The sequence below is a fragment of the Mesoplodon mirus genome (genome assembly GCF_964341445.2).
Source record: "Mesoplodon mirus genome assembly, chromosome: 10".
NCBI lineage: Eukaryota > Metazoa > Chordata > Mammalia > Artiodactyla > Ziphiidae > Mesoplodon > Mesoplodon mirus.
Window position 1 is genome coordinate 44,100,530 of NC_138986.1, and position 13,321 is coordinate 44,113,850.

The following is a 13,321-nucleotide window of genomic DNA, read 5'->3' on the forward strand; positions in this document are numbered from 1 at the left end:
AATTAATTATTTGTTTTTTTGTGATGTAAAAAAATGGCTTTCCACTGAAGTGCACTCAGAAAGTTTAATTTGAATCAGTCTATAAAAAATAGTCCTAATTAAACTATATTTGTAAAAACATGTCCTAATCTGAATTTCAGTGTATTTGAGACTATTAGTAACTTCGGTCTATATCAAAGATCTTGAATTATTTAATACAGACATCCAATTACAGTTTCTGTGTTTCTTTTATTCAAATAACTTTATTTTCACTTGATTACCTGAATGTAGTTTTCAAAAACAACTAAGACATATATTTGTATAATTAACAAAATTATATCTCTCATTAATTTATGGAATATATTCAGAATATATAGGATAAGGTTAAAAAAAGTAGATAACTATTTAAAGAATTCATCTGTGAAACATCAGAAAAACAAAACAGGTCAATAATGAAGCTATATGAAATTATTGTTTTTCAGAATCCATCTGAGAACATGCTGCCACAAATAGCCCTTCTGCTGCTAATATCTTTGAACTTGGTCCATGGAGTATTTTATCCTGAGCGATACCAAACACCTACAGGCATAAAAGGCCCACCATCCAACACCAAGACACAGTTCTTCATCCCTTATGCCATAAAGAGTAAAGGTAAACTGAACTATATGTTTTGCTCTCTTAACTAGTGGGTTTTTGTTTTCTACAATCTTAATGATCTCTTTAACAAAATGTAAATTTTATTTGGCGTTATATTTATCTTCAAACTCCTCAATTAGCCCAAAAGGATTTATGGAAAAAGTATTTCCTCTCTACTTTAACAATTAAACAGATTTCCAACCAGACCAAGACAATTATTTTTAGTACAGACATAATCTTTATAAGATTCTGAAGTAAATCCCAATTTAATATGGTTTGCATTTTTTAAAATGTCCTATTTTATTCTAATCATTAAAAGAAATCCTTTATTCATTTATTCTATTTGCAATGTATCAATGCTCATTTATACATACAGACATATCATATATGTACACTAAAGTCAACCAACAATACATGTGTAAATACATAGTCTTTTTCCTGATGTCATTTTCTTAAAATCTATGCGTAAATAAAACTCCACACATTTGTTTGCAAAATGAAATATAACTTCTAGTTAGTACAAAATATAAAGATACCCAAATGAATTTCCTATTTCAGTATATCTGTTTTAATGATTCTGCTCTGTATTTTGTTTCATTTGTTATCAAATGTTTTTCAAATATCAGGAACACCTCTACCCAAGAGTATAATATTCTCAACTACTGTTGGCTGACTACTTCTTACATGCCAGTTAATTAATATGAAAGATTTTAAATGTGCTAACAACTAATAGTTAAAAGAAACTATACCCATAAAAATACATTTTCAAAGGCAATTTACAATTCAATTCATTAAATATTAATTCCATTTTAGTCTTCATTTTGATATTTAAAGCCATTAAAGATTTAGTTAAATGGAGTTTAAGCATATTACTACTTTCTGTACAAAAAAGATGTAGCTCAAAAGTCACAGTTATAAGTCATTTTCAGGGTTTTGACCAAACTATTTGACTATTGCGACATCTACTAAAACTAACATTACTGTGAACTATTTTCTGACAGCATAAGAATCTAAATAGTATACACAGGCATTCTAACTATATTTCTGAAAATTTATTAAACAGAAAATGAATTTTAATATAAATCCTGCAAGTAGATATTTAGAAACATAAGCAATTTCATTACCATCTTTGCTAGCTATCAAAGAATTTCTCTGAGAAAAAAAAGACTATTTTATCTAGAGGCTTATGATAATGCTGCCTAAAGATTCTTTGACATAGTAATGCTTCCGTAATGGTATATCCTAATGCCAGCAATGTCTGTTACATCCCACCTTAGATTGACTAAAACTAAAACCCTGGACACCTCTTAAAGCACTTATCAGATGGACACTTGTTTTATTCTCTTTGTGATTAAAGCTCTTATAGGAGGTGTTTTGAGCTTTTCCTATACTTGTCGCTCAATAGCATGCTTCACATCACGGCACTGAATAAGTAATTTTTTAGTTTAAATTTATTATATCAGTATAAGTACTTAGTTCAAATGAACCCACAGATCTATGAAATCAACAATATTTGCATTAATCAAAGAAAACTTTATATAAGCACTTTAACACTACTGTATGCACCTTGCCCATTAATTCTCTAATTCCTTGTTTCAATGTTAAGTCAGTAACAGAGAATGTACGAGCTCACGGTATGTACTGAGGTTAAAAAAAAAAAAAAGTCATTCTAAATCTAAACTGTTCAGCAGGGTCATGGCAGACGTAAATTAAAACAGACTGCATTTCTCCCTTATCTTATAGGATAGCTTTTTTGAGGGAAAGTTGTTATAGTTCTTAAACTTGTTCCCATTTACTCTGTACTTGCCTTTTTCTGTCAAATGCCTTTCTTCCCCCCTTCCTTTCTAGGTAGATGATTTTCCTAAAATAAATGTGATAAATTTACCTCCAATGCACTCTTATTCTAAATGAATTCTTCAATCCCAGCTTATTTTCATGGATCGTTAGGATGCAATGAAAGTACTATGGTAGTACTTTCACAAGTACATGATCTTGTGAAATCATCTTCTCTGGAGGTGTTTTTTAAAACAATATAAAATGTATTGTCAAACCATTTAAGACCAGTCTGCCAAAATGGTCTGACTGACACTGCAATGTCCTGTCCTCATTTATATTTTGAGAAGCAATGATTCCTTAGCATTACTAACCACCCCCCACCCGGACCCGGTATGTGTACTGGGCATGTCTTGTAGGTATATCAGTAAGAGGAGAGCAAGGTATTCCTGGTCCACCAGGCCCTGCTGGACCTCGAGGGCACCCAGGTCCATCTGGACCACCAGGAAAACCAGGCTATGGAAGTCCTGGACCCCAAGGAGAGCCAGGGTTGCCAGGACCGCCGGGACCATCAGCCACTGGGAAGCCAGGTTTGCCAGGACTCCCAGGAAAACCAGGGGAGAGAGGACCATACGGACCAAAAGGAGATATTGGACCAGCTGGTTTACCAGGACTACAGGGCCCACCAGGGCCATCTGGAATCCCCGGCCCAGCTGGAATTTCTGTTTCAGGAAAACCTGGGCCACAGGGACCTCCAGGAGCCCCGGGACCCAGGGGCTTTCCTGGAGAAAAGGGTGCACCAGGAGTCCCTGGTATGAATGGACAGAAAGGGGAAACGGGATATGGTGCTCCTGGCCGCCCTGGTGGCAGGGGCCTCCCAGGTCCTCAGGGTCCCATGGGACCACCTGGCCCCCCTGGAGTGGGGAAAAGTGGTGAAAATGGGTTTCCAGGACAGCCGGGTGTCAAAGGTGATCGGGGCTTTCCAGGTAAAAGGGGGTCAACTGGCCCACCAGGTCCCCAAGGTCCTCCTGGGGAACAAGGACCAGAAGGCACTGGAAAGCCAGGAGCCCCTGGAGCCCCAGGCCAGCCAGGGGTTCCAGGGACAAAAGGTCACCCTGGGGCTCCAGGAATAGCTGGGCCCCCAGGGGCTCCTGGCTTTGGGAAACCAGGCTTGCCAGGCCTGAAAGGACAAAGAGGACCTATAGGCCTTCCGGGGGGTCTGGGTGCCAAAGGGGAACAAGGCCCAGCAGGTCATCCCGGGGAACCAGGTCTGACTGGACCCCCTGGGAATATGGGACCCCAAGGACCAAAAGGCATTCCAGGCAACCACGGGATCCCAGGCCCTAAAGGTGAGATGGGGCCAGTCGGGCCTGCAGGATACCCTGGGGCTAAGGGAGAAAGGGGTTCCTCTGGGTTAGATGGAAAACCAGGGTACCCAGGAGAACCAGGTCTCAGTGGTCCCAAGGGTAACCCAGGGTTTCCGGGCCCTAAAGGTGACCCTGGAATTAGAGGACCTCCTGGCCTCCCAGGCCCTACGGGCCCAGCAGGAGCTAAGGGAGTGCCTGGGCACAATGGTGAGGCTGGGCCAAGAGGTGCCCCTGGAATGCCAGGTACTAGAGGTCCCATCGGGCCACCAGGCATTCCAGGATTCCCTGGATCCAAAGGGGATCCAGGAACTCCAGGTCCTCCTGGTCCAGCTGGCATAGCAACTAAAGGTCTCAATGGACCCACTGGGCCACCAGGTCCAAGAGGGCACGCTGGAGAGCCTGGCCTCCCAGGGCGCCCGGGGCCCCCAGGCCCCCCAGGCCCCCCAGGCCAAGCAGTCCTTCCAGAGGGCTTTGTGAAGGCAGGCCAGAGGCCTTTTGTTAGTGCCAACCAGGGAGTAACAGGAATGCCTGTGTCTGCTTTCACTGTTATTCTCTCCAAAGCTTACCCAACTATAGGTACTCCTATCCCATTTGATAAAATTTTATATAACAGGCAACAGCATTATGACCCAAGAACTGGAATCTTTACCTGTAGGATTCCAGGACTATATTACTTCTCCTACCATGTGCATGTGAAAGGGACCCATGCTTGGGTGGGCCTGTATAAGAACGGCACCCCTGTAATGTACACCTATGATGAGTACATCAAAGGCTACCTAGATCAGGCTTCAGGGAGCGCCATAATCGATCTCACAGAAAATGACCAGGTGTGGCTCCAGCTGCCCAACGCAGGGTCGAATGGGCTATACTCCTCTGAGTATGTCCACTCCTCTTTCTCAGGATTCTTAGTGGCTCCAATGTGAGCATATTCCCACCAAGCTAATATGAATCTGCTTGAAAAGGCGTTCCCCAACTCCACCCCACCCCACAAAATGCATATGGAGGTAGGCTGAAAAAACGTGACTAATTTTAGTTTTCCAAAATACAGATCTGAGCTTTCAGACATAGTGTACAATGTGTGAAGACCCTCTCGAGTTTCTAGTCAGGAATCCTAAGTCTCTTTAAAGTTTTTTGTGAACTCCTTCAGTATTTAAAAATTCTACCATAAAAGTACTGCTAAGCTAAAAAAATAAAATGATCTCAAAAAATCCTGAAATGTGATGCTAAATCATGTTAAATTTGATTTTAGAAATTCAGCACTTCCTTTTAAAATAAGCCTGTTTCTAACGATTAACAAGAGAATTTCTAGGAAACATTCAGGAGGTGTCATGTATCTTTATAGGACTTAAATACTTAAATATCCAAATTTAAAAGACATTGTATACCCTAAGATCTTTCTGATGGCGCATCACTCAAAGGCTTACATGGTCTCCTTCATCAATATCTATTCAAGTATACAGGTGCATATAGACTTTTTACAGCTCTCATAAAAAACCCAAAATATTATGTTAAAAATAATCTGAAGTGCAAGGTGCTTTAGTCATGAACCTTTTCAAACTTTTCTGTGATTGAGGAAAGCTTTCTGTATACCCTTCACAACTTGGGTAGTGAAGGGTATACAGATGATGTCTGTATGAATAGGATAGGTCAAACAAATGATGTCTGACCTATTCTATTTATTTGACAGAAGTGTATTAATTTGCTTTAATTCCTTATTGAGTCTTATGTAATATGATTTTGTGGGTTTACAGAGCATTAGCATATGTACCTTGGGCCTTCCATTCCAGTGAAATTATAACTGATATAAAGGATTTCAAAATGTGACTAGAAATGAAACGATGTTATTTATTTATGCTCCGTACTGTATTTTTATGTTGCTGTTTAAAACTTTTAAGCTGTGCCTCACAAAATGTTTTATCTACACCTTATTTACAATGCAATAAAATAACATGAATAGATTATTATGCTGAATTTATCTGATACCAGCAATTTGCTATTCTCAACCATTTTTTTAAGGCTTTTCATTTTACAAAGTTAATAAAAAGTAAAATGATAAAGTGGTGGGTAGCTTTTATAGGTGTCATGGTTATGCCCTCCTACCGGAGATGGGCATTCCCACACACCCAAGCACTCAGTGTGGACTGTGAAAAGCTATCAAACAGAACCACATGTGATCTACAAGCCAGGGTGAAGGGCTGGTGGCTGGGATTAAAAAAGTAAGACAATCACCCAAACGTAGTGATGTTCTTCTGGGAAGGAAAGAAGCAGGCAGCAGAGAAATATGTAGTCTGAACAAATATTCTGTAGTTACTGTTTATTGCCTTGACATGTTTTTAGTCATAATATTTAGGATTATTTTGATGGCTTACACTACATTAAAAGGAAGGCAAACAATTTTTATGTCAATCAAAAGGCGACATTTTTCTCAGCTGAAAAACACTGCTCTTGAGAGTCCATTGGCTGAATTAGGGCAGTCTGGTTCAAGTCATCAGGGTAACATACTATAAAGGCATCTCTTAATTCCTTAGAAGCAATCTCTCTGTGTAACCCAAGCAAACCTGTGGATGGAACCGTAAAACCCTAGGCTTGGGTTGGTGATATCTCTGCCCCCATTCTAGGTGAGCCGGTCCTGTTTTTAAGCAATAAGAATAGAATTTTCATTTTCCCTATCTGTCTATAATGACTATACTAATGATTGCAAGTGTCACCAACCTTCATTCCCAAGCCAGGAAACAGCAAATTCTGGGGAACCCACAAAATGACCCTATTGGTAAGCATGTAAAAGACTGCATATCTTAGGATATCGGCCATTATGGCCATGAAACAGACATGAGTAAAAGAACCTCTTAAAATATAACCAGTATCAACTTTACGGCAATATTTAAAACCAAATTAAATCTTAATTAAGGAACACAGAAAAGAAGGTAACTTCTAAGTAATTCATTAGATACACAGCATTTAACAAACACCTAAAGTCTCTCTTCACGTTACTCACCTTTAAAAGCTGACATTTTATAATTATGTTGTATACCAGCAACTATGTCCTTCCAAAAATCAAATGGTTTTTGACCATTGTTCTGCTAAAGAAAAAAAAAAATCCAAATGTGATACATGTAATAATTTTGTTTTTAAGCATAACAGAAAACACCTGACAAACAACAATAATATCACTGTATTCTAAAATAGGGATTCATGTTTTAGAAAACATAACAGATAAAAACTTCTCAGTTTTCTAAATGTGATTTTAGAAAGAAATCTTCCATGAAAATCACTGATAAGAGATATATACATATGACTAAATATTAATATAACTCACATAACCCAAATAAAATAAAAATTTCCACTCATTATAAAGTCTAAACATTATAGACTATTTTTAACACATTAGCAAATCTACAATGTTATAGCCTGTGAGGTACCAGAATGTGTCACTTCATGTACCATGGCATCAGTGGAGCTAAGAGACCTGAAGCCTTAAAACCTCAAAAGCAGGTTACTGTAGAATTCTGTTCACATTTACTTGAGTTTCAGTATAAAGGAGGAGCAAGTCTCTATTATTAAGGAGGTTCCTAATCCAAAATTCAAATCATTTTTTTTTTTTTTTTTTTTTTTTTTTGCGGTACGCGGGCCTCTCACTGCTGTGGCCTCTCCCGCTGCGGAGCACAGGCTCCGGACGCGCAGGCTCAGCGGCCATGCCTCACGGGCCCAGCCGCTCCGCGGCACGTGGGATCTTCCCGGACCGGGGCACGAACCCGTGTCCCCTGCATCGGCAGGCGGACTCTCAACCACTGCGCCACCAGGGAAGCCCTCAAATCATTTTTACTAAGATTTTTTTTAAACCAGAAAGCAAGTAAACAGGAAATTATACAATGTTATAACCCTGTGCTTCCTTGGAAACATTAACCAGTGTCCTTCTATCTAAACAAAGACCAACTACCAGATATTATTAAATTATATAAAGTCCAATTTAAAGACTGGTGCATTTGTATATAATCACTATAAAATGAGAAACTGACTCCATCTCATAATAACTTCTATAAGCCAGAACTATTGCTCAACAGAAACTTTCTCAAACATACAAATTAATTCTGATTCAAAAATAAACCATTATCTAGTCCTATCAGAAACATTATCATTGTGATTTTTAAAGACAACACATGCAAAAAGGAAAGTGATTCTGCCATAAAACTAGTTTATGTTCATAGGTCCTGAACTCTAGGTATAAACTGATATAACCAGAGATCTATTTAATCCTGATACATAGGACAAGGAAAAAGTCTACATGCATTAAACTATGCCCAGAATGATGAATTTTAAAATTTCATCTCATTTTTCTGGTTTTATACTATTTACAATGCTTAAAAAGACACTTGGAATTTCCTTAAATTTCTTTTATTTATTTTTAAAAATTCTGCTAATGAAACCAAGAAATATTTTTTCCATACGCAAGTTTGGTATTTTCTTTTTCTAGACTACCGCACCCCCTGCTGCAGAACAGGTTCATTATTGGTGGGGTCGGGGAGGGAGAAGGGATGGTAGCTATTTAATTTTCCAAAAAGATTTTGACAAAATTCTCTCTGTTTTTCCTCCTTAGTTACTTCTGAAACCACAAAGAGGAAACTAAGTAAAATCTCAACTCAAAAGACATATATAATTAAGTCCTCTGATTTATAGCTAAATACATTGTACAGTTTCTAAAAAATGAGTCCCCACTCACCTTTGTTAAAGAGTCCACCACTCTGGCACACAGAAGAGCTCCAGGCAGGTCAAAGTAGTTATCATAAAAATAATATTTTCCTAAAAAGAACAAAAATTTAAACTGGGAAAAAATTGATGCTTCGTTTATGCGACATACACAGAAACTTGGCTGAAGAGAGACTAGATTTTGGTTTCGCTACTTAAAGGGGCTTTTATTTCAATTCAGAATCACTCCACTACAGCTTATCATCACCTTTTAAAGAAGGCTTCAGCTACAAAGCTACTACAAGAAAGTTAAAAAAGGATATCCATAGTTAAGCACTTTATTAAAAAATATTTATTTTTTTAAATGTGAAAACTAGACCATATCCCAAATATGAAATAGATTATGAAAAAGTCACAATTTAAATTATCAATGTCACTGAATTTCAAAACCATCAACCTAACACTGGAATACCACGAAGGGCTCCACACAACAGTGCCTTTGCAAATCTGTGCTCTGGTCCCCTGGACTCCCACATTCAATCTTCATACAATTTCAGACAAACTTCAGTACAATGTTAAGAACAGCCAGGGTGAAGAGAAGAATAAAAAAATCAGATCACGTGAGGACACAGTGTGCTTATCTTAGAGAAACTCGGAAGCACAGGACTGGCACACTCTAGGGTCTCTGGGAGAAGAGGGATTTGATTTATCCTGTTTGGCCCTAGGGTAGAATTAAACTTGAGCCCTTCCTTGGCACCGATGTCATTTTTGACTCTGTTGTCCCTGGGCAGACACTTTTGAGGACCCATGTCACATCCCCTTGGTCCGTGGCTGATCCCAGCCACAGCTGTGCTAAATAGCAGCATCCTACCTCAAGCTCACCTGTGCCATTCCCTTTCTCTGAGAGCCTCTGGAGCCCACATGCAAGCCTCAGTCAATAGGGTCAGGAGCCAGTGAACGAATGCCCCAGCCTCCTGTCCCGGGAACTGACAACTCTGAGAGGTGTTCTCTGCACTTCTCCTCAGAAGTCCCGGTGGAATCCAGCTCCTGCTGTTCTTTCCTGCCACGTCACACCCTCACAGCTATCTCACTCCCACATTCTGCGATCAGGAGCGACCACTCTGCTCTGAGGGGGAACGTAACCTCAGAGTCCTCTAGAGAACCCCTGGTACAAGGAGGAATCCAACGGAACCAATACATGGAGTCAGATTTCAGTTTAAGGTAAGAAAGTACTTTTCAAATGGTCATAATTACTCTTGTGCAGAGTATTGGTAACTGCCTGATTCTGAGTCCCCACTCCTCCCATTTGTAAGCTGTGTATGAGGTTATGCAACACAGCTGCCTTGTTCCTTAGTGTCCACTAAGCACAATGTCCAGCATATTGTAGGCACTCAATAAATGTTTGTTGAATGAATGAATGATCTAAAACTAGAGTGGATTACGGTCAACCCTTGAGCAACATGGGTTTGAACTGCATGAGTCCACTTACACATGTATTTTTTTCAATAGTAAATACTATAGCAGTGCATGATCTGTGATCTGCAGTTGGTTGAATCCACAGATGTAGAACTTCAGATAGGGAGGAACCCCAGGTAGGGAGGGCGACCATAAAGTTATACTCAGATTTTTGACTTCACAGGGGTCAGTGTCCCTAACCCCTGAGTTGTTCAAAAGTCAACTATATTTTGGAATGAAGAAGTGTCACAGGTAAATCAGGAGAAAACTCTCTGCAAGGGCCAGATGTCTATCCCTTTAAATGCTATTTAATGCCCCTCACATCTTCATGTCAAATTATTAAGGATATATAAGGAATAAAGTCAAAGTTCTGTTAATTCACAAAATGGTTGCGTAGGTTTGTATGTCCTTTCCCTCAGTTAAAAATATTTTGGTTAGCATAGTCTTCCTGTTTTTTACTCTTTCACAGCTGAAATTGTTGTGGGAACATCTCAGACTCATTTTCATTCCTAAGGTTAAGATGTCTTTGTCAGCGTGAGGAAAAGCAGGAATTTGGAGGAAAGGGAGAAGCTATTCCATGTACGCTTCTGCCCACACTGCTATGCTATGAGACCACACAACACTCCAGTGCTGCAGGGACCAGGACAGTGGGCACAGGTTCCCAAGGCTCACTAACCTGCACTGTACCTAACCTCTTGGCCTGTGACACCAGAGTGACCTGCCTGAACCAGACAGCCAGCTGTCTTGGGCACTGTGGGAGCAGGAGGTGTGTCATCGTTGTACCCGTGCTTCTCCCCTCCCCTTTTTCTCCTTTTGTGGGCATTAATAGATGAAATTCAGTTTATGAGTTGAAATATGGATTATGAGCCTTGGTTGAGGATCTAATCAAATAGCTCAGGGGTTGGATAAGAAGGACTCATTGACTTCCACCCTCAAGGCAAGGGGCTAATGTCACTCGACTATCAAAAATGAGCTAGATGACCACCGCGTGGACATAACGGGGTTTGTGCAGCTGTGACATGTTAACAGTGCCAGGCTGTTCTCGACGCCTCTCCCAACATCAAACTCACAGACTGTGCTCATGAAAGCTTTGGCCCTCCACCTCTTTACAGGGCAGACAGCTCACTGGGAATGAGGTGATTACTGAGTTTAGTTCAAGAGAAAAAGCCTCTGAATCAAGATCGAGTCCTATAATCATTAAGCTTTACACACAGAAAAACTGTTCCACCAAAACCCACTGCCAACACCGCAGCCTTGCAAACCTGTATACTCTTAGTGATGATGGAACAAAGGCATATGAATGACTGAGGGGAAGAGAACAATTCATGATAGTGTAAGTTCCCACTTCTCCTGCAGACAAGTGATATCATCTCCATTTAAAGATAAGGAAAGGGATGCTAAGAGTGGCTTAGTAACTGACCACATCACTTTATCCAGCAAGTAACAGAGTTACTACGATCCAGGACTGTCTGGCTCCAAGCGCCTTGTGATTTCCATTAGACCAAGCCGTTTCTGCATAATCTACCAGTATGGGAAGAAAAAGATCAAAAGGACTTGCTCTCTGGAAACTGGCTGGTAAGAAAAACCATACTCATGCCAAGGCAACCACGTGAAAAGTGCTTATCAAATAACTTGTCAATAAAATGTTTGTGTCCATCAATGCTTCAAATTCCCTAAGTGTACTGATAGGGATTTGTACTTTACAACTCTCTACTTAACTCTGAACGCGAATATACTCAATGTAGAAGGAAGTAGCCCATAAAGAATCAATTGGAGTTCCTGAAAATAAAGGCCTTATTTGGCAATAGTTTAAACTCACATACCCATAGAGCAATTATATTTCTAAAAACTTACCCTGGATATATTTACAAAAGTGCAAAATATACATGTATGAAAACGTCACTGCAGGCTCGTTTGTAATGGTTAAACACCACTCACAACATAAATGTCCAATGTGAGGACACTGATGAAATAAATCATGATATAGGCGCTGGATGGCAGAGCATGCCTGAATTGAAAAGAATGAAGTACGTCTGTGTTTGTGCTATTGTCACGGAATCTCCAAGATGTAAATGAAAAACAGCAAAGTACCGAAGAAGTATGATCCTTTCTGTATACTTAAAAAAATAAGCTTTGGGGAAAGGGGATTGTGGGGGACAGGGGTTGGAAATAATTACTCTTCATTTTATTTCTTTCTATAATATTTACATTTCCTGATCATATGCTCCCATTATTTTTTTTAATGTAAACAAAGTTTAACTGGAATCACAGGGCATTTTTTCCTTCTTTCATGTCTCTACATTAAAAAAAAAAACTGTTATGTTTCAAAGGCATTAGCTTTCTCTTACTATTTTGCAGAAACAGTAGGCTTCTACTATGTGTCACAGCCCCATCACTGGGCACCTGGAGTGGAAACAGTTCCCTAAGCAGCCCAATTAGGAGTAAATAAACTCCAAGACCATCCTCAGAGCGAGCGCTCCTGGGTAAATTATGCATCACAAGGAAGCTTTGGATTCTAGGAGGCAGTGCTCTCTAGCGGGCAGAGCAGTGGGTAAACAGGCGTGTCGTGTTGGGTGAATGCTTTCTTTTGTAGCTGGGAAATACTTTACTTCTTTAAAATACTCCCTATTTCTGAATGGATGTCAGAATAAAACACTTAGCTGGGTGCCTGGCTTTTCTGGGAGAAGGCAAGAGTTTATAGTTAACCCATGAACAATGGAGGGAGGGGAGGTTCGTGGCTCTGATCTCCACACAGTCCAAAATCTGAGTATAATTTATAGTTAGCCCTCCTTACCCGCAATTCCGCACCCATGGATTCAATGAAGTGTGCATCGTGTAGCACTGCAGTATTTACTATGGAAAAAAAATCCACGTATAAGTGGATCTGAGCAACTCAAACCCGTGTTGTTCACGTGTATTTACAACTGCCTACATCTGGACAACAGGCGTTCTCTATCACTTGAGTAAAAGTGATACTCCCATCCATTTAACTTCCTAGCTATTCTAAGTTGAGATGTGTGAAAACATTCTATACCTAACCTCAAGGTGAAACCTCAGTTTTTCCTATCAACTTAATTTATCAAGATAACGCACATTTCCTGACATTTTCATCTCACTACAATATAAAAAAAAACAAAACCCAAAAGAGAGCAAATGTAACAAACAAAAACACAACAGTAATAAGGAATAACTCCAACTGTTTTCTGGTTACTACATTTTCTAAATGAAAATAGGTGCATTTCAAAACTGTAGTGTAGGAGAAAATGGCAAAAAAAAATTAGAACGAAAAACTATCAGGACTTTTAATAAGGTCCATCTATTTATAATAATGTTTTAATGATTCTTTACTAATTTATGCACATCTGTGTTTATAAATAATTTTTGAAAAATCTTTTCCTGTTTGCTCATGGTGAAGCTCTTTAAAGAGA

General features: G+C 39.5%; 2 protein-coding genes across 4 annotated transcripts in view; one reads left to right on the forward strand and one right to left on the reverse strand.

The window, feature by feature from the left end:
- The window catches only part of NT5DC1 (5'-nucleotidase domain containing 1), a 126,696-nt gene that overhangs the window by 102,776 nt on the left and 10,599 nt on the right, over positions 1-13,321 (reverse strand). For 2 of the 3 annotated variants that reach the window (XM_082633748.1, XM_082633750.1), the window contains 2 exons: positions 8,473-8,552; positions 6,751-6,835 (listed from right to left, as the gene is read on the reverse strand). In XM_082633748.1, the coding sequence (XP_082489874.1) occupies positions 6,751-6,835; positions 8,473-8,552 (165 nt within the window). The remainder of the gene's footprint in view (positions 1-6,750; positions 6,836-8,472; positions 8,553-13,321) is intronic. The other variant, XM_082633749.1, reaches the window with a different exon arrangement.
- On the forward strand, positions 392-4,774 carry COL10A1 (collagen type X alpha 1 chain). Its single transcript, XM_082633747.1, has 2 exons — positions 392-630; positions 2,808-4,774. The coding sequence occupies exons 1-2, from the start codon at positions 432-434 to the stop codon at positions 4,676-4,678; spliced, it is 2,070 nt and encodes a 689-aa protein (XP_082489873.1). The 5' UTR covers positions 392-431; the 3' UTR covers positions 4,679-4,774.